We start from the raw sequence: 26,827 nt of genomic DNA, 5'->3' as shown, positions 1-26,827 counted from the left end.
TTCATTGTGCCTAGCTCAGTCAGTCACATAGTATGGGTTTAATAAAATATTTGAATAGAGGGATTAATAAAGCTTTGCTGAGTGGCACTCGCTTGATAGTTACATTTTGGCCTCCTTTATATTTCAAGTTCCTATATTGGTGCCGCCCTTCCTTATTGGAGGAAGCCCACGCTTGGGAAATAACATTGTCACACAGGTTGCGAGAAGCTCTGCTGGGCAATGGTTGGAAAGCCCCGTGTAGGGCTCCGCGATCTACCTCCGTAGGGCAAGAAAAGTGGGTTCCCATTCATCAAGGATCCGAAATAACAGGGCTGTGCGGTGGCATTTACAGCACCTTAAGTCTAAGCCTTATTCTCCCCTCCCTAACGGTCGAGGGTGGGAAACGGTGACTCCAAGTTGGGAAGCACCCACATCGCGACCCAGAGTGCGCTCTGGGAGAAACTGAGGCGGTGGCCGGGTCCCCGCCGTGGCAGCAGCCGGGACACAGGCCTCGAGCCCGCACCTGCGTCCCCGAGGCCGCCGCGTCGCTTCCTGCCCAGCGCGTGCAGCGCTCACGTGACCGGGCCTGGGCGGAGCCCGGCGGGCGGGGATCACCTGAACAAGGGAGTCATGTGAGCGGGGCGGGGGAGGGGGCGGTGCCGCCCGGCGGTCACGTGACCGGTTCCGGGGCCGCCGCTGAGCCCAGACAAGCCGCGCGCCTCTCGGGCTCCTGCTCAGCTCCAGCTCCTCGCGCTCCTCTCCGCCTCCGCCTCCGCCCTGGCGGCGCAGCCATGTCCCGAACGCGGCCCCCGGCAGCCGCGCGCCGCTAGCTCCGCTCCAGCCGCGCAGCCGGGGCCCGGCGCGATGGGGGCCGCTGCCGGCCGGAGCGCCCACCTGGGGCCCGCGCCCGCCGGCCGCCCGCCGCGCTCCCTGCTCCTGCTGCAGCTGCTGCTACTGGTCTGGGCCCCGGGGGCCGCGGGGACCCAGGGCGCCGAGTTCCCCGAGCTGTGCAGGTGGGTGGCCCGCCTGGGTGCAGGCTTCTGTCGCGGTGCCCTAGCGCGCGGCGGGCGGGGTGGGGGGCAGGGGCGCTCGGGGGAGGGGCTGGGGGCCCCGAGTCGCCTGTGGTCCGGGCTTGGGTCAGCCCGTCCCCGAGGGAAAGTTGCTCGCCTGGTGGCGAAGGATAAGAGACTGGGGGTCATGGGCGCGGGCGGGGGGCGCGGGGGCCCCGGCGGCCCGGCGCTGGCTGGGGTCCGTCGCCGGACCACTTGTGGCTGTCAGTAAGTCCGGGGCGGCTTTGTGTGCGAGCGGCCGGCCGCCGCCGCCACCCGCCCGGGTGACACGCTGCGGCCACCTCACGCCCAGCGCTTGCCCTCTCAGCGGTGCGCCTGCGAAAGTTGGAGGACGCAGGAACTACCGCTCTGCTTTGTTCCCACTCCACGTTGTCCTCAAAGTTCCACCAGCGGGGCTTTAGAGGGGGCCCTTAGTGTGGAAAGACTCACCCGCACCAATGGCCGTGGAGTTGGGGGGTTTTGGTTTCATTTGCTGATTGCTTTCCTCCATGTGGGTTTTCCATTTTTTCTTTAAAGTAGCCTTTCTGCAGAAGGTGACTTTCTGGGATTTTTTTTGGATCGGGGGAATGGAGGGTGGTCATCCAGTATTGGCTTTCAAGACTTCACCCTTCACTTCTCCGAGCCTAACTTCCTGTCTAGTTGTTCACATGATGTCATTGTCTCCGGGTGGATTATTCTAGTGGAGTCTTTTGCTCTGGGAACCATGATTGTATAATCGCTCGTCCCAATGAGGGCTGTTCGTGTCCTGCCATGGCCGGGAGTCCTGGGGCTGGGGAACTGCCAATTCCGAGAATTTTCTAACCAACTTTCTCTGGACTGTTTAGGATGATGGAAAATACAGCTTTTATTTATTTTTTAAACTTTGGTTAAAAAAAAAAAGAGGATGAAAAGTTCTGAAAGATCAGTGAACAGTCAACAGTTATCCCTGGCGTTAGCAAGTTACTTCGCAGAATGAAGTGAGGTTTAGCCCACTTTGAGCTGAATTTTGAGTTTGTGGTGGCGTTTATGGGGTTCATATTCTTCCCTTGCATCAGAGATGGTCCTATTAACCCCTGAATTCAGAACTTGTAGAAATTATTACTCTGAGGAGAGTGAGGCTGAGCTCACAATCGAAACGGCAAGGCCCGTATTCTTTCTTTTCCCTTTTTTGGAAAGGGGTAGCGGGGCGGGAGGGAGAGTTTACAGCACATTAGTTTGTAGGCCAGTTAGCCGCCCTAAGATAGCAGTTACTCACGAAAGCCCCCTTACAGAGAAAAGGGCCCTAGCTGACACACGGTCAGGCTGCAACTGACCTTTAAAGGGGGATGTTTTGGAATAATGGCTGCTGTGACCAAACGCATCTGTGAGAAGTTAGCTCAGCTGGGCTAGTGGTGGTGTTAGCAAATTGGAATTGATTTCTTAATAGTTGAGGTTAAAGTTGGCCTCAAGGGCAGACCCCTACTCCGTGACTGCTGCAGGGGCCCTCACTTTTGCTTTAGGGTGGTAGTCGTCTCAGCGCCTGGAACCTGGTTTATGAACCTCATATCCAGGCGGACCTCGGCCTCTTGGTCCAGTAGGAAATGGCCGTTGTATCTTGCAATGCTTTGCCTCATGGTCACACGTGGGCATAACTTAGGAAATGCTCCACGGTGTTCTGAGGGGATATGCATTTAGCGTGTGCCCTCTGCGGTCTTAGGAGAGCTTTCACGTTGGTGCAGGTCCTTTCTGCCGGCCTTCCTCAGGACCGCAGCCCCAGGCAGGTCACAGCTGGGCTTGTGCACATTTCTTTCCTGTTACTGCTCTATGGTTTCACCTTGAGACTTCCCCAGAGCTGTGTTTAAAAATCTATACTTCAAACCCACTACCTGCAAAGTGAATTCTTTCTATTTGTTCCTGTTTCAAATGGATTCCTTGGCTTAAATACTTATTAAGACTTGTTTCTTTTTCTTTTCTTTTTTTTTTTTTAAACCCTTGGGGAGGGGGTTTAAAAAAAATTGGTTTTCTTGAATGAGGTAACACTGGCTAACTCTAGCACGTATTTGAATGGGAACATGGGCTGAACATCTTTTTAAATGCAGTTTGAAAAATTCTACCAAGTAGCACCAAAGCCGGATGTTTTCAGCTGCCTTTTATTCCACCCCTGGGCGTCCACTTGTAAATAACTCCCCAGGTCTCACTGTGAGTGTGAAAAGCAGACTTCTGCTGTTACTGTTTGTGCAGATTGTCGGTGGTAGCGGTCCCCATAGACACCGGGTCACGTTCCAAATGTTTGTAGATTGGTTGCTTGTAATGAGAAACACGTTTTTCCGTGGAAGACTCTCCTGTTCCTGGTGGTTTGGTGCCTGGCGCGGTTTCCCGATCCCCTCAGGCGCAGGTTTGGGGTGCCCAGATGCCACCCGGCATCAGCTAGAGCCCTGGCAGGCAGTTCTCCTGTCACTGGAAAAGGGAGTTGGATTTCCGGGAAAACAACCTCTCTTCCCAAGCCCAGCTCTCTAGAACCTGAGAGGGTACTTTTCACCTGCAGTCCCTTAGGACCAACACGAGGGAGGTCTGGGCCTGCTTCAGGGTTGCCTGCAGGGCACCCCTGTGGCTCTGACCCCTCCTGGGGTGAGGGTGGTGGTCAGGGTGCTGTCCCCTTGCAGTTAGTTAATGGCGGGGATGAAGGCAACAGCGAAGCAACTGACTCAGCAGCAGCTTTAATATCTTTGTGTCTGTGGAGAGAGCTGGGCAGTGAAAAGCAGGGACGACAAAGGCAAGTTTCCCAAAGTGTATCTGCTCTCTCGGCACTTGGAGTGCTTGCTCTTTGGAGAGCCTCAGTTGTGTGTTTTTGAAGCTTCACGAGGTTTGATGCACCAGGTGAGTCCTATGCTGTGGAAAAAGTCGGTGATTCTTATCACTCACCTCTTTCTCGGGAGGTGGCGTGTAGTAGAAAGAAAGCACTTGAATCCAGAGGCCAGTGTGACTGTCCACGGGACTGGCACGCATGGAGGGCCTGGGGCCCGAAGGGGCGCTGTGCTGGCGAGGGGCGGCCAAAGGTCGCTGGGGCAGGACCCGCGAGCACAAGAGGTGAGGGGGGCAGAGGGCAGCCATGCAGAGTCGCGAAAGTGACCAGAAGGCCCTCCACTTGTCCATAGCTTTATTCTTCACTGTGTGAGATACATTTTGTAAAAGGCCATCTTACATATGTAATCGGTTAGTTTCCACCCTCTATTTTGGTGTTAGCAACGTTCTTAATGAGTGCGGTTCTAACAGTTTGTACTAGTTATAAAGTAGCGCTTTGGGCTGGCTTGATTTAGGTAGTTAAGTACCTAAAATTTATTCAGAACAAGTTTTCCCCCAATTGTTTGGGTATAAATGCTGGAAAGTTTTTGTTACATTGAGGACAAGAGAATAATGAAGCCAGCTGGGAGTTGAGGTTGGTTTAGTTGATGTCTCTAAGGAGATATTTTTTTCCCTGTGATTTTTCTGAAGGAATAATGCTTATATGCCTAATTTAGGCCACATGTTGAACCTGGACCACATCCATTTGTGTGTATACGTTTCTTGCAACAATAAGTGTGTGTAGCCCAAGATTGTTAATTAGGGGTATGTTAGACCACATGCTTTAATTCTTAGAACAGCATCCTGACAGATTCCCAGGAAATGAATTCCTGATTGGGCTTCATGTCTTTTATCAGTGCTTCATGGAGGGATTTTTAAAAGATGGGGTTGAGTAAAATAATTTAGATGTCTCATCTTTATTTTGATCTTGGCATATAAAACTGTATTGTGCTGGGCAGAGAGAATTCACAAGGGTCGAAGAACTGGGACTGATGGTAGAAAGTAGCTTGTTCCTTTGCAGATACTGTTCTTTTTCTCCTTTTTCTTTTCTCTTTCCTTTTTATTGTCCCAGCCACGAGCCCTCTTGGTAGTGCCCCCACTGGTCATGGAGATGGAGGTAGCTGAGATCCGGTATACCTGTGGGTCCTTTGTATCTTCCTCATAGCTGGCTCATGACCAGTGAGGGACAGAGGCCTGAATATTTGCTAATGGTGTCTCCTCACCTTTAATCCTGGCAAGGTGACACAGGATTCATTTATTCTCCAAGTATTCCTTAGGCATATCTTAAGCAGAGGGGAAAACTGGGAAGGGCCAGAGCTGGAGTGGAGACACAACCAACTGAACAGATCCAGAAGACCGCTGGCTACCGCTGCTCCCCCAAGGGAGGCAGCAACAAACGTTCTTCTCCCTTTATTTTTGCTAATTTTATTTTATTTATTTAAAAATTTTTTCTTGCAGTTTTATTTATTTATTTATTTAAATTTATTTATTTATTTTTGGCCGCGTTGGGTCTTCGTTGCTGTGCACTGGCTTTCTCTAGATTCGGGGAGCGGGGGGCTGCTCCTTGTTGTGGTGCGTGGGCTTCTCATTGTGGTGGCTTCTCTTGTTGTGGAGCACGGGCTCTAGGCGCGCGGGCTTCAGTAGTTGTGGCTCGCGGGCTCTAGAGCACAGGCTCAGTAGTTTTGGCACACGGGCTTAGTTGCTCCAAGGCATGTGGGATCTTCCCGGACCAGGGCTTGAACCCACGTCCCCTGCATTGGCAGGTGGATTATTAACCACTGCACCACCAGGGAAGTCCTGCAATTTTCAGTAATGTGTAGTCTTAGTTTTGATTTTCTTTTTGACCCAAGACTAATGTAAATGTTACTAGTTTTTGGCTATTATGAACAAAGCTGTTGTGCATATGTATATAAGATTTTGTGTGGACATATGCTTTTTTTTTTTTTTTTTTGAAACCTAGGAGTGGGATTGTTCAGTGAATGGGGAGTGAGTGAGTTGTCAAACTGACTTCCAAAGTGGTTGTCCATTTTGTATTCCCATCAGCAGTGTGAAAGTTCCAGTGTTTCTACATCCTTAACAACACTTGATCTTATCAGTCTTTTTAATTTTAGTCATCCCAGTGCGTGTCTAGTGGTATTTCAGTGTGGTTTTAATTTTCATATCCCTGCTGACTCATGGTGTTAAACATCTTTGTTTGTATTTATTGGGATGCCTAATGATGAACATCTTTCATGTGCTTATCGACAATTTGGATATCTTTTGTAGTGATTCTTTAAAAAAAAAATTTTTTTTTTCCTCTCATCCCTTAACACACTTTTTTTGGGGGTCATCTTACTGTGTTTTAAGAGTTCTTTATATATTATGGGTCAAGTCCTTTTTCAGGTATGTATAATGTGTATTTTCTCTCAGTCTTTGGCTTGCTTTTTAATTTTCTTAATATATCCTTTGAAGAAAGAATATTTCTTAATTTTGATGGACTTCAATTTATCTTTTTTTTTTTTTTTTATTGTTTGTGCTTTTTGTAGCCTAAGAAATCTTTGCCTGTACCAAGGTTTCTCAACCTCAGCACATTTGACATTTGGCCTGGATAAATCTTTGTTGTGGGGCCTGTCTTTAGCATTGCTAAGAGCACCCCTGGTCTCACCCATTAGATGCCAGGAATGACCCTTCCCCCCATTTGTGACAAACAATAATGTCCTCAGACATTTTAAATGACCCCAGGGGGTGGGGAGGAGGCAAAATTACCTCCAGTTGAGAACCACTGGTCTACTCTAAGGTCAAAAATATTCTCTCCTGTGTTTGTTTCTAGAAGTTTTATAGTTTCAACTTTATGTTTAGCCCTGTGATCAATTTTGCAAGTTAATTTTTATGTATGATGTGAGGAAAAGGTGAAATAGAAATAGATCTGTTTCCATTTCCTGATATTTTATACAGGAGGCTTGCAACTGTTTTTAAGTGAGCTTGGGCTATAATTTTCTTTGCTGTACTATTCTTGGCTGAATTTAGTATAAAGAATGTTTGCTTTGTGGAGAGAGCCAGTTAGCTTTTAGTACTTTATATGATGTGGAACAGTTTTTGTATAGGATGGACAATTTCTCTTCCTTAAATTTTGGTAGAACTCACTAGTAAAGCTGTCTGGGCCTGGTGCCTTTGTGGAGTTAGAATGTAGTCGAAGAGGAGTTTTGATTATGGTTTCCATTTCATCTACTTTGTTAAGATTCTGTACTTTTTTTGAGCCGATTTTGATAATCTATATTTTCCGAGGAAATTGTCGTTTTAATTATGTATTCACATATAAATATGTAGCATGCTACATATTTGCTTTTGGAAATATTTTTTGAATCTGTAGATACATTTTAAAAATTCCTGATTTTTTTCCCTTAACATATTTACTAAAGACTTTTCTACCCTTTTTAGTCTTTTCAAAAGAACTAGTATTTTAATTAATTAATTAATTTATAGTTGACTGTGTTGGGTCTTTGTTGCTGTGCGCATGGGCTTTCTCTAGTCGCGGCGAGTGGGGGCTACTTGGTTGCGGTGCGTGGGCTTCTCATTGCGGTGGCTTCTCTTGTTGGGGCGCACAGGCTCAGTAGTTGTGGCTCGTGGGCTCAGTAGTTGTGGCTCGTGGGCTCTAGAGTGCAGGCTCAGTAGTTATGGCGCACGGGCTTAGTTGCTCCGTGACAAGTGGGATCTTCCCGGACCAGGGCTCGAACCTGTGTCCCCTGCATTGGCAGGCAGATGTTAACCACTGCACCAGCAGGGAAGCCCATAGCATTTTTTTTTTTTTTTTTTTTTTGGTTCACCATCTCTATCACCATTAAATCTTGATTTTATTAATTTCTGCTCTCTATTGCTAACTTCTACCTAATTTTTCTTTTTTCTTTTTTTAAATTTGTTTTATTGAAGTATAGCTGATTTGCAATATTGTGCTAATTGCTGCTGTACAGCAAAGTGATTCAGTTATACATATATATTCTTTTCCATTATGGTTTATTACAGGATGTTGAATATAGTTTCCTGTGCTACACGTAGGATCTTGTTGTTTATCCTTTTTTTTTCTAGTTTGAGTTGAAAGCTTAGATCTTTTAAATCAGTTTACATAACTGAGGGATGAATTTAAAGCTATGTGTTTCTTTGTCCTGAGTCCTATACTACTTAGGTTTTGATACATAGTTTTTGTTTTTTTTTTAAATTTATTTATTTTTGGCTGCATTGGGTCTTCGTTGCTGTGCGTGGGCTTTCTTTTTAGTTTCGGTGAGCAGGGGCTACTCTTCATTGCCGTGCGCGGGCCTCTCATCGTGGTGGCCTCTCTCGTCTTGGAGCACCGGCTCTAGGTGCGTGGGCTCTAGAGCACAGGCTCAGTAGTTGTGGCGCACGGGCCCAGTTGCTCCGCGGCATGTGGGATCTTCCCGAACCAGGGCTCGAACCCGTGTCCCCTGCATTAGCAGGCGGATTCCTAACCACTGCGCCACCAGGGAAGCCCCCGATACATAGTTTATTCATCCTTCAGTTCTAAATATTTCCTTCTTGTACCCAAAAGTTCTAACTATTTAAACTTCCTGGACCCACTAATTTTGAAAAATCTTTTCTTCCCCCAGGTAAATGGAATTCCCCCTGCATTGTGGGCAGTAGATGTGGTGAAACTGTGGCCTAGCACCTAGTCAAGTTAATAGCGTTCTGTGTGTTTGGAAAAAATGTTCTCTGCTTGGGTCAAAGTTTCATTAATTGTGCTGTTCAGCCATTCTTTATCATAACTTATATTTTGTCCTGCTTGGTTTCTCTTTTATACTTTGTAGCTGACTACCACTTTGGTCAGGGTTCCAGAAGAATGTCTTGTGTCCTGTCTCCCAGGCTAGCAATTCTCCTGTTGTTCATAAGCTCTTCAACTTTCCTGTTTTTTAAAATTCTAGCAAGGTCTAGAGTTGATATATATTCACAGCTGCCTGTTCTTCATGGATGCCACAGCTTTCCTCATCCCCTGGAAGATGTATTGTAAAGTTCTGCTCTGATTGCTCTATTAATTCTCTTTCCTTGGGCCCAGTTTCTTTTTGTTGGCATTTGTCATCTCATTTTCATGGTGTTGGTGCCCTTGTGACGACTGGTGCTTCTTGATCGTGCTCTTTGCAGTAAGCCTTCTCTGGGACATTTGTGGCCTCTTTTTGTGCAGCTGTGCAGGATCGAGCTGGGAGCAGTTGTCGGAGCTTGGCTGCAAGTTGCTGGGGGGAGGCCGGGGGAGGGGCAGGGCGTTCCTCTGGCTGGTGTGTCTGTGTGGCTGGTCTGAGGTGCTTTTCTGTCCTCCTAAGTATCACGCCCAGCCCTGTTCCTGCTTGGAGACAGCTGCTGGATCTCTGCTGATTGCGGTTGGCAGGGTACAGTGAGGGCTGCCTGCAGGTGGAGTCGGGAGAGCTGGGTTACTGTGCTGGTGTGGCAGATCACTTCTTTTCTCTGGATCTCTGTTTCCTCCTCAAGAGGGCTGGGAGTGGAGTTTTGGAAGTCAACTGTCCTGCTTTTGAATGTGGACAGTTACTGATCTGCTGAGTTTTGGTTTCCTTCTGTGTCAAATCAGGGTGCTAATCATGTTTTTAGGATGGTATGAGAACCAGAGTGCGTTTAAGTGCCTGGCCATCCTCAGCGTTCATAAATGGTGGTGGCGGCAGTGATTGCTTTCTTTCTATACGTTAAGAGTCTCTGCATTAGGTCAGTGATATTTTTAGCTGGTTACTCTGAATCCCCGGCTTCTCCGTTAGTGCCTAGGGCTTTCTGCCTCAACCAGAGGGCGTTTCGTCTTTATCCATTCTAGCCATTGGCACTCCATGTAAGAGTCCTTTTGAGAAAGAAACATCTCCATCATTTAAAAAAGTTTTAAAACCACTGGGCTGTGTGATTCTCAGGGTCCATTTTGCATCCAGAATTCTGTGGTTGCGAGGTATGTATCCTTCAGGATTCCTTTAGCTCTGAGTAGCAGAAAGCCCAACTCGAGTTCGCTTGCACAGGGAGGTGTGGGGTTGGGCGGGTGCCAGGTGCCATATGTCAGGCGGCCCCAGGCCCTTTCCTGCCGTTTTCTTGGCATCTCCCTCCTTCCTGTGGTGGCTGCATTAGTCCACCATCCAGGGGAGAAGAGAGAGCCTCCTTGTTCGTCTTTTGTAGGGGCCCTGAAGCCCCAGAGGACTTCTGTATGGTGTCCGTGGTCAGAAGGGGCTCCCATCCCGGCTTCCCTGGAGGGGGTGGGTGCTGGGTTCCAGGGCGTTTGTTGTAGGTGGGGAGCGGGCGCAAGAATGCAGGCCAGCGGGATGGATGTGAAAGCCCTTCGTCAGCTCCACTTTGCTGTACAACTTAAGAACCAGCTGCTGCTGCTGGGGTTTTGAGGTGCCCGAAGCAGTGTGTCACGTGCCTATTTCTGTCCTTGTGGTAACCAGCACGGGGGGCGGCCTGTGTGCAGGGTGGGGAGACCCCAGTCCCTCTAGCTTCTGGGAGCATGAAACTTGCCTTTCACATCGACCAGAGACCTTCGGTGGGATTTTGCTGTTGCTTTTAGATCCTTCGGTGAACCTGCGGAGGGCAGCTTCCCCAGGGCCATGGAGCAGAGTCCTGCACGTGTCACTGTTCATTGGGGGCCAGGAGAGTTGCAGGAAATCAGAGGTTGTGAAAGTATCAATTCTAGTTTTGTTTCGGGATGTGGAGGGACCAGGGAAAGACGAAGGAATGTGGAAAGAGTGAAACGTGGCCTTTGCCGGTGGCAGCCTGGGAGGAGCGGTCTTTTAAATCAGAGCCTTTGTGCTTTAACGCTGTAAATATTCTTCGCACATAGGTGTGTGTGGCAATAAAACATGCGGAGCGCACACGGGGAACTCATCCGGGGGTCGACAGCCCACTGGGTCTTGATTGTGTGTGACATTAATTTGTTGCCATCTGTGTGATTCTCTCTAGTTGAAAACCAGTTAGACATTTAAAAAACACAGTTTTGTACTGAAAGCCACCCCCCAGCACTCCTGGCTCCTCAGCCCTGGCCTGCAAATAGAAACCCAAACCACCAGCGTGGACGTGCTGAAGGGGTGGCTTCCTAGAAGTGACAAGGGCGCGTCTCCACTGAGTCACCTTCTGTGTCCTCTGAGGGCCCCTCCACCTGCTGTCTGCCGGAGGAGTGTTACCACAGAACAAAGTGAGAAGCCCACAAGGCTCTCTCTCTCTTCTGCCTTTTGAGAGTGGATCCTTTACAGGGGGCCGTGTGAGTTAGACGCTTGGGTGGAAGGGCTGAGTGAGGCAGGGGAGAGGGTCTGGGGGTGGAGCTGTTTCGTGGAGGGTGCACTGTCCCGAGGTCTTTCTGTAGGCGGAGACCCGTGCGTCTAACAGGGGAAGGGTGTTCTACGCAGAGGGACCCACGTATCCGTGCTCCGGCGAGGATGCTGGCTGACGTGGCTGGAACACCATGAGCAAGGGAGAGGGTGGAAGGCAGGAATGTTTAGCAGAGGATTAGCTGGGGGCCAAGTCCCACAGGCCATCAAGAATGACTCTGAAAAAGAACGTATGTGAATAACTGAATCACTTTGCTGTACAGCGGAAATTAACATTGTAAATCAACTAGACTTCAATAAAAAAAATGAAAAAAAAAAAAAAAAGTACAACTCTGGCTTTTATTCTGAGGGAGGCAGGAGCCTGGGAGGATTTCAAGCACAGGAGTGACCTAGAGGGGAAGCTGGTATTTTTGATGGACCAGGTAAGAAGTTCTAACAGATTGGACCAGGGTTGTGGTGGCAAGTGGTCAGATTGTGGATACTTTGAAGGTGGAGCTGATAGGGTTTGCCCATGATTGGTTATGGGATGTGAGGAAAGGAAGAGAAAGGCGGACTCTTAGGTTTTTGGTCTGAGCAATTGAAAGGATGGAGTTCCATTTTCAGAGATGGGCAGGGTTGTGGGGAAAGCAGGTTTAGGGACCGCCTGGAGGGATCGGGTGGAGGTTGTGACAGTGTTGGCAGGTCATTCAGGGGAAGTGCTTGGGGAGGGATGGGGGGATATAGTTGTTCTTTTAGATGAACGCAGGAAGGTGACAGCTGATGTGGCACTGTGCTTCCGGTCCCCAGCTGGGTGTTAGGGTTTCTGAGTTGTATGACCCCAGAATCTTGAAAGCAGAGGCTTTTCTCCTGTGACAACATCACTGGCCTTTGTGAAGAACTCCCCCCAGAGAGCGGCCTGGTCAGTATCGCGAGCTAACCAGCTGAGCTGACTGCCGGGAGATTAGGAAGGCAGACTTTCTCTTGTACTGAGGGCTCTGAAGGAAGGGTACCAGGTGTGGGAGGGTTTGGGGGACGTTGGTGATGGCCTATGGGGGGACCGAGCCTTAAGGTTTGATTTCTTTGCTGTGGGCTGGGTTGACGTTAAAGGCAGTTGAATTCCAACATCCATGTAATTAAGGAGGAGGTTTAGCCTGTAATTCAACCCTTCTTTCTGCATTTGAGGAACAAAGTATGAGAGCATCCAGATTTTAAAAAGGTCCTCAGCGAGCAGGCTTTCGGGTTGCAATCCTGGCCTGCATCCTGGTACCACAGAGTTGATGGGAGGAAAGATGCGGCAGGTGTGGCAGAGGGAGGACAGGCGGGTCCTTCGTGGTAGGTTTCCGTGGTGGAGGGCACTTGCCGGTTTACTAAGAAGCCCAGCCTTGCAGAGCAGTGAGACCTCTTGAGGGAGAGTATGACCTATTCTTCTCCACAAGTTTCCAGTTCATCGGGCCTCTGTTCTGGTGGCAGCTGGTGGCTCCCAAGTGTCTGTTCTGTCTTCTGAGACATGCCAGGAGGCGGCTGGTGTGTGCGCGTGTCTCTGTGTGTGTGTGTGTGTGTGTGTGTGCGTGCGTGCACGCCTGTGTGTCCAGAGCCCCCGGTCTCTGTCTTGAGCTGCTCCTGGAGATGGCCCCTAAACAAGGGCCTGCCCCCCCTCCCTTTCCCTCTCCCCTCCAGGGCCTGGCAGTGTCACGTGACAGTCCTTTAGGAAGGACTTACCAAGGTAAGTTGGTGAACTCAGTTTTTAGGCCGTCTGAGTCCTGCTGTGGATCCAGGTGAGAGCTTAGATCGTAATAGTCTCAGAAGCTCCATGTCCCCTGTCTTGGTTTTCCTCGCTGTGGCTGTGAGGGTAGACAACTTTGTAGACTGGAAAGGCGGGGCTCAGAGAGCTTAAGTGTGTCCCACAGGGCTGGTCAGGGTGGGGCAGGATTCAGGCCCAGGTGTGTGGGCTCCTTCCCTCGTCGCCCTGGCACCTTTCTTGGGGAGCTTGCCTCTAGCTCACGTGACCTCTCCCGGTCACTCACTCATGATGCCGGTTTTAAAAGCATCCCTGCCAACCCCCTGGCGCCTCGGCCCCTAACGCTGACTTAGAGCCTCGCCTCCAGCGGATCCCTCTCCAGACAACTGGCTTCCTGCTCCCAGACCCTGCGTAACTACCAGGGAAAACCAGAGACTAAAGTCTGACATTTCCTTGCTTTTTTTTTTTTCTTTTTGCTGGCTCCATATCTTTATCCACAGCTTTGTGGGTTTGTTAGAATAGGAAGTGAAGTACTTCCTATATAAGTTTTGGCCATGATGCTGTGTCAAACTCATGTGTCCCCCGGCCTTCAGATCAGGGTGCATATTTGTTGTGCCAGATCAGATTGTTCTCTCTTAGTGTCAGCAGCAAAAAGTTATTGACAACAGTGGTTACATTGTGCTCTTGACATTTCTGCTGCAAATGTCCATTTTGGAAACCCTGCCTCTTTCCATGACCTCCTTTCCCTCTGCCATTTCCCACCACTCCCTCCCCTCTTCCTATTTTAGGAGACTGTTGCAGATTTTGAAGGTTGGTGGTCTGGAGGTATGAGCTGAGAAACTATCTGATGATGATAAGGGGCAGTAGTGAGCCAAATGTTTCCTGAATATTCTGTTAGAGGACTTGGATGCAGGCCGGAAGCAGAGCAATCTTTTCTGATGTTCAGGTTGCAGAGACTTCGCGTTCCCCTCGCCCCCCAGATTTGGTATTTGCTGCTCACTCTAGAGTCAGAAAAACAGTCCTCTAGCCAGTGACCATGCTATGTGAGTTTAGCTTGTATATCACCAACTTGTTTTTTTTTTTTTTTTTTAAAAAGGAAACCAAATTATAGATTCATACATGCTTACTAATTTTGTAACTGATTACATCGTACCTCTGTTCTGCTTTATGTACCAATGATTGTCGGCCAGTAATCAGATGTTTAATAGCCACATGGCCATTACCATAACCCCAAGACTCGTGGCGAGTGGGGGAACTAAGATTTCAAAAGAGTGTGGCTGTGTGGCAACATGTGGGTAAAGGACAGAATGAAGGTTCATGGAGCTGTTTTGGAGGGAAGGGACTCAATTTTCTTTTTTAAAATTTTTAAAAAACTTTAAAAAATTATTATTTTTGGCCACACCATGTGGCTTGTGGGATCTTAGTTCCCCGACCAGGGATCGAACCCGCGCCCACTGCAGTGGAGGCTTGGAATCCTAACCACTGGACCGCTGGGGAAGTCCCAGGGACTCGGTTTTTCTAAGATTCTTTTTTTTTTTCTTTAAGGGGTTGGGCGTACCATACATTTTATAGTGGGACTTTATATACTTCATTTTAGATGTTAGCTCTTTTAAAAATTAGAAAGAACCCCAAATTATATTTGCAAGGTGTTGCAATTTTGCAGGTATTCAGTGATGATAAGGTATGAAAACTTGAGAGGTGTCACATTAAGACACCAGTGTCACATAGTTGAGAATAATTGTCCAGTTGTAGCCCTCTGGCGTTTTCTTTTGACTGCTCTCTTTTGGACAGACGTTTGCACCGCATTCAGTGGAGATGGCTTTGTGTTTCTCTTCATGAAGCTTTCTGATCTCTAGGCACTTGTGATGGCCAGTTAGATTTGCTTCTTCCTTGCTGCCTCTAGCTTGGTCCCATTTTGACCAGGTTGTGTTCTCAATGTGGCATTTGCCAAACAGGACTGGGAAAGTAGAAACGCCTTCCTGTCTCTGGGTTGGTTGACACAAGTATGCTACTTGTGTACTTGCTTCTAGTTGGTGATCTGCCAGCACCTTTCAGGATATTATGAAATGTAAACCAAATGAGGTTAAAATAGAACCTCTGTGCCACTGAATAGACGCAGACTGACTGCCATGGTCCAGGGTAGTTTCGGCAGAGGCGGTGGGATTACAGTCAGGGGCAGATCGTCTCAAGTTTTCTTTAACCAAGGGAACGACAGCCTGTGTGCTCACCTTATACAATGAGATGAATTGTCCACCTCCAGGGCATATCTCAGCCACAGAATTCATTTTATTTTTGTATTTTTTAATATAATGAATGAATGAATGAATGAATTTTGGCTGAGCTGGGTCTTTAGTTGGGGGATGTGGGCTTCTTAGTTGTGGCATGCATGCGGGATCTAGTTCCCTGACCAGGGATCGAACCCGGGCCCCCTGCATTGGGAGCGTGGAGTCTTACCCACTGGACCACCAGGGAAGTCTCCAGAATTCACTTTAAAATCAGGCATCTCTTCAAGTCATTTGCCTTGTGTGTGACTTCTGTCCTCTCCCCTGTTCCCTGCTGGCTCGACGGTTTGATTGCATTTCCCAGTTACTGATGGCGCTATTGGACTCTTGGCTGAGGTTTTCGGAGTGCAGCTTTCTGCTGAGCTAAGGAGTCATTTTGAAGGAGGGTGTGACTCTGAGGTGGGGGAAAACAATGTATGTGTTCTGTCTTAGTGGAATCCTCAGCCGGCCTGAATACAAAAGTGAGGTGAGGGCAGCCCGTGGGGAGGAGGGGGCTGAGGGAATTGATACTCTTTCCGTGGAAACCAATTGGGTGAGGGAAGATAGGTTGCTGAAGGCAGTGCCCCTGGTGTGTGGCAATTCAAACTGTGCGAAAGAGAAAGCAGAACTGGACGGGGTTGGGGGTGGGGTAAATAGTAGCAGAAGTTGAAAACTTAGGCAAGAACTTGAGCTCAGAAAAGTGTCTCATCTGTTCATCAGTTTGACATAGGGTAGCCTGGATCTTCACAAAGGTCACAGCCTCTCCTCGGGGGCCGTGCTCAGATGTGTTCACTCACTCTGGAAATCGACAGGCCACACAGGATCTGCCGTTTTATTTTATTTTATTTAAACTTACTTTTTAAATTTTATTTTATTTTTGGCTGCGTTGGGTCTTCGTTGCAGCACGCGGGCTTTCTCTAGTTGCGGAGAACGGGGGCTACTCTTTGTTACGGTGCGTGGGCTTCTCTTGTTGTGGAGCAGGGGCTCTAGGCACGCAGGCGTCAGTAGTTGGCAGCATGTGGGCTCAGTAGTTGTAGCACGTGGGCTCAGCAGTTGTGGCGCACGGGCTTAGTTGCTCCACGTCATGTGGAATCTTCCCGGACCAGGGCTCGAACCTGTGTCCCCTGCATTGACAGGCGGATCCCTAACTTCTGTGCCACCAGGGAAGCCCCTGGATCTGCCATTTTAGGGGCATCTACTGTGACAAGATTTAAATTGTAAAGTTTCCTGGAATGGTTTGCCAGCTTCAGTGTTGTAATTGAAAATAAATATTTTCTGAAAAGTTAAAAAAAAAAAAAACGTAAAAAAATTGTAAGTAAATGAGGCAGTTTACCTTAGTTTAAGCACTGGCCCATGGGGCTGAGACAGACCTGGCTTATGCCTGGCCTTGTCATTTCATACTTGTATGATGTTGGGCAAGGGGCTTCAAGTCTCTGAGCCTTGGAGTCTTTGGCTCTGAAGCAGAGGAATTCGGGAGAGTTGATTAATGGCGTGAGGTGCTTGGGTGGCTTGCTGAGTGGCCGTCAGCGCCTGTGGTTGAGAGTTTGCTGTGACGCGTTCTTAGTTCGCTCACCGGCTTCCTTCCCAACCTGCCTGCATATATTGATTCTGTCCATATATATGTCCATATGTCATTCTGGGGCAGAGGACACTCCTGTCCAGAGCCATGGGGCAGTTGGGGTTGCCAGACACCTAAGAAGATCTAGCAATGGGTGGTGGGAAGTGCCAGGAGGGCTGATATCAGAGCTAAGGACGCAGCAGGGACCAGCCCACGTGGTCTGGGGGGCATTGCATGCGTACCCGTGTGTCTAATCGTCAGGTTTGCTTTGAAATGAATTTGGAGTTTTTAAGAGGGCGAGGGGGACATTGGCTAGCGGCATTTTATACTCTGGAAAATGAGGTAAGAATGGCAAGGATTTTGCTTGCTCTTGCTAATTTTCAAAGCCAGGGTTCTTACACGGGTGGTTTTGTGTCCAGAAGAACATTTCTAACCGGGATTAGGCTGCCTCCTCAGAGGATATGAACTGAATTTTGCAAGGCTTGGAAGTGGGCGGCGGGGCTTCTGCGTGATGCTTCCCGTGGGCCTCCCGCTTCCTCCGGCCTTCGTGGTTCTTCTGGTCCGCCTCTCTGCGTCCTGTTTCTCCCAGATGAGACGGAGGACGGCGTAGAACCATGGTGTCTTTGAGAAGAAGACTTGACCTGATATGAGTGTCAGAGTTTCATGAAAATGCCCACTGGGCTTTCATACCTATCCTGCTGCAGGAGATGCTTGTAGCGCAGATGTCTTTAAAACATTCGTGTGTGTGTGTGTGTGTGTGTGTGTGTGTGTGTGTGTGTGTCTGAACGAAGACTGCATTTCCACACAACTTGCAGGTATTTTATTCCACGGTTTGTTTCCTGCTAAAAGTTTAAACTTTTAGTACTACAGCTTAGTTTTCTCTTTGGTCTAATATGTTGGTCTCATTTTTTCCTGTTAGTTTTTTTTCCCTTTTTATTTGTGTAAGTCCAAAAAGCTTAGTTTAGAATATAGACTTCTCTGGGAATCTCAGCTAAACGGTCTCAGTTGCTTGACTTTTAAATAAATCATACTGTTGGGTTTCCTCATGTTGGCTGTACATGTTCACTTTATCGCAGAGAATTTTCTAGTGGAAAACTTTCGGACAAAAGATTATTGTTCATTAAATGTATCATTAAATGTTATTTAGTCTGTGTACTTTTATTGTTTCTGAAGCCATTCTCTGGTTCTAGAATATGATCATGGTGCTTTAAAACTTTAGCATAAATTTAAAGAATGGTTTCAGCCTAGGCCATTCTGGTAGTTTGGCCTTCAATCTGGCAAGGAGTGTAGAATCATCTAGTTCCAAACATGTAATTTTCTTAAAAAGTGCTATCAGATATTTCTTTGATTTTCAAGTTTAATGAAGTCATCTTTAAAAATTTCCTACTAGTGAAAGCTTATCTAGATACTTGAATCTAACTGGGGGCATAGCAGGATACACTGTAGTTTTTGGAATGTGCTCTATGAGTTTTCAGATCGATGATTTCAACGGAATGATTATCCCTGAGCTCCTATTGATACAAAGCACTGGGCATGTGTATCTGTTTTAAAGCAAACACGTGTCCATTGGAATCCAAGCGTTTCAAGCCCTGACAGCCTGCAGATGCCCTTTCTCCATTTTTAAGGGAGATGACTAAGGACTCTTTACCCAGGTGCTGCAGTTTGGATTTGTGAGTGCTGCCCTGTGGTGCGTGGTTAAATGAAAGTCCTGAAGAAACCCAGCACTCATGGACTTTCACAGGGTCCTCACCCCTTAATCTGATAACGGCTTATCATTTTGATAAATCTTGACAGAAAGCAAATATGATGAGATACAAATAGAGAAAAGAAATATAGTTGACTAGAGCAACGTCTTTCTTTCTAGGAACGCTGCTTTCCAGATATCGGGACAACATCCCGCATTTTACTCTTTTCCATCTCTTTTCTGCTTCACAAACACAGGCACTTTCCATCTAGCTTATTTAACTATCACCTCTGCAGAAAACAGCAGTGGGTTTTTGTTTTAAGAAAAACGTAGCATTTTCAGTAACCATGTGGATGTCTTTGGAGTTGCTTCCTACTCATTCACTCATTCTAAAATACCTTCACACACCTCTCATGTTCTTAGGATTCTGGAACACTTTAATGATGCCATTGCTTTAAATTTGGCTTTAAATCTGATGGCTGCTATCCTGGAAAAACTTAGGGGTCCTGAGTAAGAGATTCACGATTTTCCTTAACTGTAATTAATAGAAAAGTTTACTAATACTCTGCACATGAAAACCCTAGCTTAAATTTTTAAGGAAAGATCCACAGAGTGGGTCTTTGAGTGGCCTTTCTTTGCTTCAAGTACAAAATCAAAACTGCTTCCTTTAATCTGTGTGACCAGGTGTCCCCATCTCCTGGACGTCATCTTCTCCTGGTCTCTTTATCCGCCTTGCTCCAGCCACAGGGCCTTCCTTTCTTTTCCATCCACGTGCTAAGTTAATTCCTGCCTCAGGACCTCAAAATGGCTGGTCAGTGTGCTGGATATCTTCCCACCTCAAAATGGCTAGTAAGTCTGCTGGATATTCTTCCCACCACATCTCCCCCTGGGTTGCTCTTTTTGTCATTCAAGCCCCAGGGTGAGTATGATCTTTCCTGTGTATTTCTTTACCTGTTTTATTTTCTGTCCTCCCCTGGAATATACACTCCAGGAGGGCAGGGATTTTTTGGTCTGATTGTTGTTTGATCATCGCTGTACTCCTCTCTAAGTACTTAAGAAAATATTTTGTGAAGCGAATGAATGAAGGTTAGTGAAGGTCAAAAGAAACAGGCCTTGATGGATGATTTTCTTGTGCCTGGTGTTACTTGGGTCATTTTCTCAGGCCATGTAACTCTCCTGACTCTGGGAGGTATCTCTAAGGTGTTAGCGATGAAGGAGCTGAGTTCAGTGGTAACTGCTTTTGAGCCCAGCTGGGCCCTCACCAAAGCACCCCAGCCTGTTTTTCAGGTTTCTCGCACTTCAGAGGCTGTCAGAACTCCCAGGGGAGCATTCTGCAGCCCTGCCTGCATGCTGACTGTGCCCAGGTCCTTGGCTTCCTGGCAGGTGGAATTGATGGGTCCCCAGACTGGGTTCAGGAGAATGCTTGGCTCCTTGCCTGCCAGTAACCCTGTGTTAGGGCTCCTCCATTGCTGGGCGGGGCTCTGGGGAGGCGGGCTCTGGTCAGGGACGGGTGTGTGGCCTGGTGTTTTGTCACCTGTGGTAAGTGGACTCCTGGGGGAGTGCATTCTCTCATCCAGCTGGTACTGCTTTGGGTACTCCTGACGCATACACATGCTCTTAGGGTTTCGCACCCTCAGGGTCTCACACCCAGGCCCCCCACAATTCCAGGATACGCCTAGCTGAAGCAAGTCTGATTTGATTTATCTTGCTTTCAACAATACTGTTGCATGAATATATCCTTGCATTTTGCGAGGAACTTTTTATTTACTTTCCTCATTTCCTGTCTACCCTTGCTGAGGAAGTTTTACAAAATGGACACAACATTTTCCCTGGGAAGAGTGGAGAATTGAGAATAATTTTTATGGCAGGATTGACAGAGCATTATTGTTGACCCTTGAACAGTGTGGATGTTAGGAGTGCCACCCCCCTACCCTGCCCACCCCCCTGTCGAAAATTCGCATATAACGTTACAGTTCGCCCTCTGTATCCACAGTTTGCTTCTGTGGGTTCAGCCAACCGTGGATCATGTAGTTCGGTATATGGCGGTACAGTACTTAGGGGAAAAAATACACATATAAGTGGACCCATGCAGTTCAAACCCATGTTGTTCAAGGGTCAACTGTGTTTTGTCCCAAGTGTGCATTTTGGTTCATGGGCAGTTGCTCAATATCTACTTTGCCAGAGGTTTGAACAGACAGCCAGTTTTAATGCATGTAAAATGCTTGATACATTGAATCAACCTAAAATAAATTTTGCCTGATTTTGGATCAGTTGCCTCATGGCACAGCTTCACCTTGTCAGTTCAGATCTGAACTGTAGCTGTAAAAGGTAAAACCAGAACTAGAACTGTCTTTCATGCCGTAACTAGTTTTTAATTAAGATGAAGTTAAAAACAATCATTTGGCTTTTCAGCATTCCAGTGTGATTGGAAAGGTCACTATCTTAAAATTCAACATGATTCTTGAGCAATGACTTAGACATCTGAGCTGATATTCTTAAATTAATGGTAGAATTTTAAGTATTTCAATGTTCATGGAGTCTTGAGGCTGCTTCAGGGTGGATTGAACCAGAGTGAGGTGGTATTTAGCGGTTTCTGCCCTGGCTTCTGTTCAACTTAACATAGTTTGACTTTAGTATTTTTGGCTAATGAAAGTGTATCTTCTAGGTTATGGTAATCTTAAGCAACTGTGGCTTGAATATGAAACTAGAGAGAAGTTTAATTATTGGCAGATCAGTGACAGTGACAAATTGCTTTTCTTCCTTTCTAGTTATACATGGGAAGCTGTTGATACCAAAAATAACATGCTTTATAAAATCAACATCTGTGGAAATGTGAATATTGCCCAGTGTGGAGTATCAAGTGCTGTTTGTATGCACGACTTGAAGACAAACAGCTTTCATTCTGTGGGTAAGTAAAACTACCCTTAAATTACTGGATGTGCAGGATCCCAATTTTGCAAAAATGACTCTATGTATATACAGCTGTCTATACAATTATATATGCTTATGATACATAATATACATTTTATGTTTTATAGGAGTTAAAAGTGGTAACAATTTAAACTTCCAATTTGAGACCAGATTAGGTTACTCCCATCCAGCGGATACTATGCAATCATTATGAAGAATTATGCACGTTTGTGTTTATTGATATAGAAGGATGTTTTCTACATGGATCTGCCTTCTCATGTTTTTCTTAAACCCTGTCTTTACTTTTCTCCCTCTTTCACCTCATTTCCTCTAGTACCTAGCTCCCTTCCCCTTTATATCTTTCTGCCTTCTTCCATGGTGGTTTGAGTCTCAGGCAGTCTGTATTCACATGGAGTCAAAGATGGTCACTGGTTTTGGGCTTACATTAAAAATTAAATAGTCCTAAGGACCGTCCATCCCAGAGGAAAAAGCACAAACCTTTCTTTCCTAGGTAGGGCTCATTTCATTTCCCCAAAAGCCCTCTTTTTTTTTTTGTCAGTATCCCTTTCCTTTGGCAGGGTAATCCAAGTGGTTGACAGCCCTACCAAGTTACATGGAGTGGGTAAGGGGCAGATGCCCAGAGACGTAGGGCAGACATAAAAGCAGCCAGTGTCATCCTTGGATGTGATGTCATGGATGTTGGTGGGTGGTGACCTTTTGACCAAGGCATTTTCAATGGTGAGGTCTGATGGTGAGGGTCAGTCATGAAGTGGAGACAGCGTGTGACCGGGGACAGTGTAGCAGTGAGAAGAGGGAACTCAGTAGGTTTTAGGAGTTGGGAGGGGCAGCTTACTTTGGTAGCTCCATCTCTCATCTTGAATGGAAATTCCTAAGCACAGTTAAAAAGGGCTTTTTTTTTCTTTAAAAAAAAAAAGGCTTTTTAGAAAGTAATGGTTTAGAGTAAGAAGAGTGAGGTCTGGGAGGTCTCCTGGTCAGGTGCAGGGTGTGTTTGGTTTCCCTCTCTTCCAACATGGAGACGGTCTAGATTGAAAACACTGGTAAGAGGGATTTGAGGCCCTGGGTAGAGATCTGAGAAAGCACCAGGTTGTTCTGAACTCTTGGACCAAATTTATTACTTTGTGATATACTTAAAAAACTTGGAAATGAGATCACCAGTTTCCTGGTTGGGATCTTTTGACCATTCAGAGAGAGAGGCCACAAGTGGGCCTGTTGGCCAGTGTTACTTAGGTTTTCAGAAAGAGGAAAAGTAGTTTTCCTCTTGACTTTATTATAATACTTGGCTATAGTATTTTTGGCTAATGAAAGTGTGTCTTCTAGTTTGTGGTAGTACAGTATAGTGTAATGTAACATAGGTGGATACCAGATGCACACAAGTCACTAGGAGGGTGATTTGTGAGGTTGGCACAAAATTTGAGAATGACCAAGTCAGGTCAGCTTTGAAAGCCGGGCAGGAAAGTTGATATTTTCTGGGGTAGGTAGTGGATCTGTTATAGGTTCTTTGTGATGGTAATGGGGGAGGTAATCTGATAGAAAGTGTTTTTAGAAAGCTGGGCCTGATGGACTAGGAAAGGTTGGTTAAAAGGGAGAGTTAAAAAGATGATTTGTTACTAGTTGATGATGATATAAACCAGCTGTTTCTAATCTCATTTTACCCCCAGACACACATGACATACTTTTCCTAGGGCCTCAAACTCCCTGAGGGAGAGAATGGTATGCTAGATGATGTGTACTTTCAGCACTAGTGGTTATTACCCTGTCCTTCAGCTCAGGAGAGTACACTACTATGAGCGAATGAGAGTGACATTAACATTATCACAGATAATCTTGAATCTGATCTAATTTTGCTAATTTGTGTTGTACGGTAGAAATAACTAAATTTGTTATTGTAAATTTAGTTTTATAACTAAATAATAACTAAATTTGGTGTGCACTTACATGCCAGGTGTTACGTTTTGAAGTAGACTATCTTATTTAATTCATTCAACAACTTTTGCAGTAGATGATCTCATTTCCCTCATTTTATAAATGAAGAAACTGAAGCATTAAACGGATAAGCAGCTTGCCAGAGGTTGCATGGTTATGGATTTGAGTGCTGGCAGGCCAGCTGCAGAGCCTGTGGATTTATTCAGGGTTCTTGTTCTGCTCGTCACAGGGTCACACCAGACAGTTGTAGAGCTAATATGGGAACTATGGTGGGTAACCTGAACTCCTGGCTCTTAGAGGACAGCTGGGAACTAACATGAACTTCCTAGAAAGGAAAAAAAATGTGAATTTTGAAAATAGCCACAAAAACTGGAGCAGATCAGAGGAACAGAAGAGTTAGTATAACAATAGATCCAAATACGTACGAGAACTTAACGTATAACCTAAAATTTGTATGTAATTAAGCTGTTTATCTGTTAGGAAACAACGTTAGACCTCTCCTTCATATTGTGTAACAAATTATGGATTAGTTAAAATTAAAAGTAAAAAGACAGTAGAACATTGGGAAAAACCTAGTAACATAGAAACTTAATCTGGAGGAGGTAGGAATTTCTCTTAATAAATGGTAAGAAAAACAACCCAGTAGAAAAATGGCAAAGTCTAAGAAAAGGCAATTCACAAAAGAAGAAATCCAGATGGTCAGTTCAGCTTCATTAGTAAGCCAGGCATAAATGCAAATCAAAGCAATAATGAAATCTAGTTTTCCTTCAGTCACGTTGGCAGAAGTTTAAATGGTTGAATCATGGACTACTGGCAAGGATCCTAGAGGCGGGCACGTTCATACATTGCTATAGGAAGATGGTTGTCTGTAACCCTTCTGGGAAGATCATTGTTGATGTGAGTTTTATAGTGCCCGCAAGGGCAGTTTTTGTACTTAGAAACAAATATTGAGACCTCAACTTTGGTTTAAATAATATTACATTATTTTTGATAAAAAATCCTGTGTTAATTCTTCCTTAGGCCAAGGATATGATACTGTTACGTATATAAATCTAACAAGAGTTTAGCAGTCGTTTGTATGGGGTCTGTGAACAACCATTTGGTTCCATTTACAACCGAGTTGAATCATCTTCACATTTTAAAGTGATTTATGCATTTTATATATTTGATTTCTCTTTAAAGTACTTCAGATGTCTGATCTGACAGTAAAAACTTAAGGACTAATAATAATTCTTAAAAATTTAATAGTTTAAATGTAGAAATATGATAAACCTGAAGTTCTCTTAGTTGTTCAAATACTGTCACAATTCTAAATCAATTGCTTAGTTATAACCTTTGAATTAGTTATAAAATTAGACATTGCAAGTATGTAAAAATACTGAATATGTTCACATTCCTCCTAAAATCCTAAATATTAATACCATGGTTTTCATTTAATTAATCTTTCTGGGGGTTAAAAACTAGGTGTCCACTTCATGAAGGCTGTTACCAGCCCATTTAACCGAGGTAGCAGACCCACTAAGGAAGGATGTTACGTGAGGTTACTCACCACCAAAACCTGGGATTCTGACTGGCTTTTTATAGGTGACCTGGGTGTAGGATAGAGTGAATTCAATTGTAGTTGCTGGTCATGTGACTTCATTTACTCTAAGGAGCCTGACCCTTGACTTCAGGTGATACTTACTGTCTGATTCTTTTGCGCACTCACAGAAATCTACAACAGCTATCCAGGTTGATCACTAGATTGAATTTTGTGTCTCTATTAACATGTGAAAATACCTTTTCCTCTTGTATCTTTCATTTTCTAAAATTATATAATTCTATTGGATATTTAAGATGATATCTGGTTGATTTTTAGGTATAACTCATGTTTTCATCTCACGTATAGTCTCTCCTGGTCGTCTGGCATTGTCTGTCAAATTTAAAAACTTAGATTCCTGTAATGTACTTTTGTAATCTTACCAACAATGGAGGAATTAATACTGTACATAGGTTTTTGTACAAAAAAATTACTTGTAGCATTGGTAATTGTGGCAAATATGCTGAAACAGCCTAACTATGGGGATAGTTCAATAAATTGTAGTATATTTTATTGATTTACTTGGTAAAATCACACCATGACAGATATGTGTACATATAAATATTTTTAAAACAGCCAACACTTAATATTCATTTATTTATTTGTAACAAATATTTGAATCAGTCACCAAAACAGACAAAAATCCCTTTTCTCATGGAGCTTACATTCATTCTAGTGGAGTGGGAGACAGACAAGAACAAACAATGGCTCAGTGGTATATCAGACTGTGATGAATGCTGTAAAAAAGAAACGGAAGGAGTGTCAGGATTGCTGGGGGTCTCAGGAGTGTGTGTTCAGGAATATTCAGTGGGGTAAGTGTCGCTGAGAAAGCGACATTTGAGCAAAGACTTGAAGCCGAAAAGCAGTGGGTCACGTGGCTCTGGGGCAACAGCCAGTGCAGGGGACAAGGGGAGGGGAGTGTCTGGTAGAAGCGAGAGTAGAAATCTCAGAGTGTTCATATAAAGAGGAGCGGAAAAGTGAGGCAGTAGCTGTCGCGGAAAGTTGGACAGAGGGGACTCTTAATTTGGTGAAATAACACGTGAACAGCACACGTCGAAAGACACGATACAATAGAGAAGGGGGAGTGGACAGCGAGGGAGGCCTTCCTTGCTGGAGCACGTCGGAGACTAGCACGGAGAGGGCTGGCGGCCTGGCTGGCAGGCTCTGAGCGAGGTGCTGAGGAGGCCCGGCGGCCGCGAGCTGGGCCCCGAGGCAGCAGGTGGAGACTCGATTGCCAGGCCCGGCAGCCTCAGCGAGGCCGGGTTGCGAGCTCGGCTGGGCTCGGCCGCGGACGGCGGGGGTGGCAGGCGAGGCCTGGCAGGCCCGGAGCGCGGCCTGGTCGGGCGGGCTCTGGGGAGCGCGGCCTGGCGCGCAGGGTCTGCAGGACCCGGCGCGGCCTGGCTGGCAGCGCGTGGCCGGGGCTGGCGGGCGCGGGCGAGCGCGGCCGGGCGGGCCTGGCGCGCAGGGTCGGGAGGACCCGGCGCGGCCTGGGCTGCGGAGCGTGGCCGGGTCTGGCGGGTGCGGGCGAGCGTGGCCTGGCGGGCGCCCTGGCGCGCAGGGTCGGGAGGACCTCCCGGGGCCTGGCCGGTAGCGCGTGGCCGGGTCTGGCGGGTCCGGGTGAGCGCGGCCTGGTCTGGCGGGCCCGGGCGAGCGCGGCCTGGAGGGCCCGGCCTGGAGAGCGCTGTCTGGAGGGCCCAGCGCGTGGTCTGGCGGACCCGGCGCGGTCTGGCGGCCCCGGCCTGGAGACCGCGGTCGGGCGGACCCGCCACGGCCTGGCGGGCTCGGCAAGTGCGGTTTGGTCTGGCGGGCCCAGGCGAGCGCGGCCTGGTCTGGGGGGCCCGGCCTGGAGGCCGCGGTCGGGCGGGTCTGGCGGGCCCGGGGTGCGTGGCCTGGTCTGGAGGACCCGGCCTGGAGAGCGCGGCCTGGAGGACCCGGCGCGGTCTAGTCTGGTGGGGCCTCGCCAGTGTGGTCTGGTCTGGTGGGCCCGGGCGAGCTCGGCCTGGTCTGGCGGACCCGGCCTGGAGAGCGCGGTCT

The 26,827-nt window shown here is 47.0% G+C and overlaps 1 protein-coding gene across 1 annotated transcript in view; it reads left to right on the top strand.

Annotated features, from left to right (window-relative positions):
* Positions 1-649: 649 nt before the first annotated feature.
* The window catches only part of IGF2R (insulin like growth factor 2 receptor), a 109,571-nt gene continuing 83,393 nt past the window's right edge, over positions 650-26,827 (top strand). The window contains exons 1-2 of the mRNA XM_059940888.1: positions 650-992; positions 21,129-21,268. Coding sequence (XP_059796871.1) covers positions 844-992; positions 21,129-21,268 — 289 coding nt within the window. The 5' untranslated portion in view covers positions 650-843. The remainder of the gene's footprint in view (positions 993-21,128; positions 21,269-26,827) is intronic.

This window comes from Balaenoptera ricei, chromosome 12, assembly GCF_028023285.1.
Source record: "Balaenoptera ricei isolate mBalRic1 chromosome 12, mBalRic1.hap2, whole genome shotgun sequence".
In the NCBI taxonomy this organism is placed as follows: Eukaryota; Metazoa; Chordata; class Mammalia; order Artiodactyla; family Balaenopteridae; genus Balaenoptera; species Balaenoptera ricei.
The sequence above is the reverse complement of the archived record's forward strand: the minus strand, read 5'-3'. Positions and strand labels throughout refer to the sequence as shown.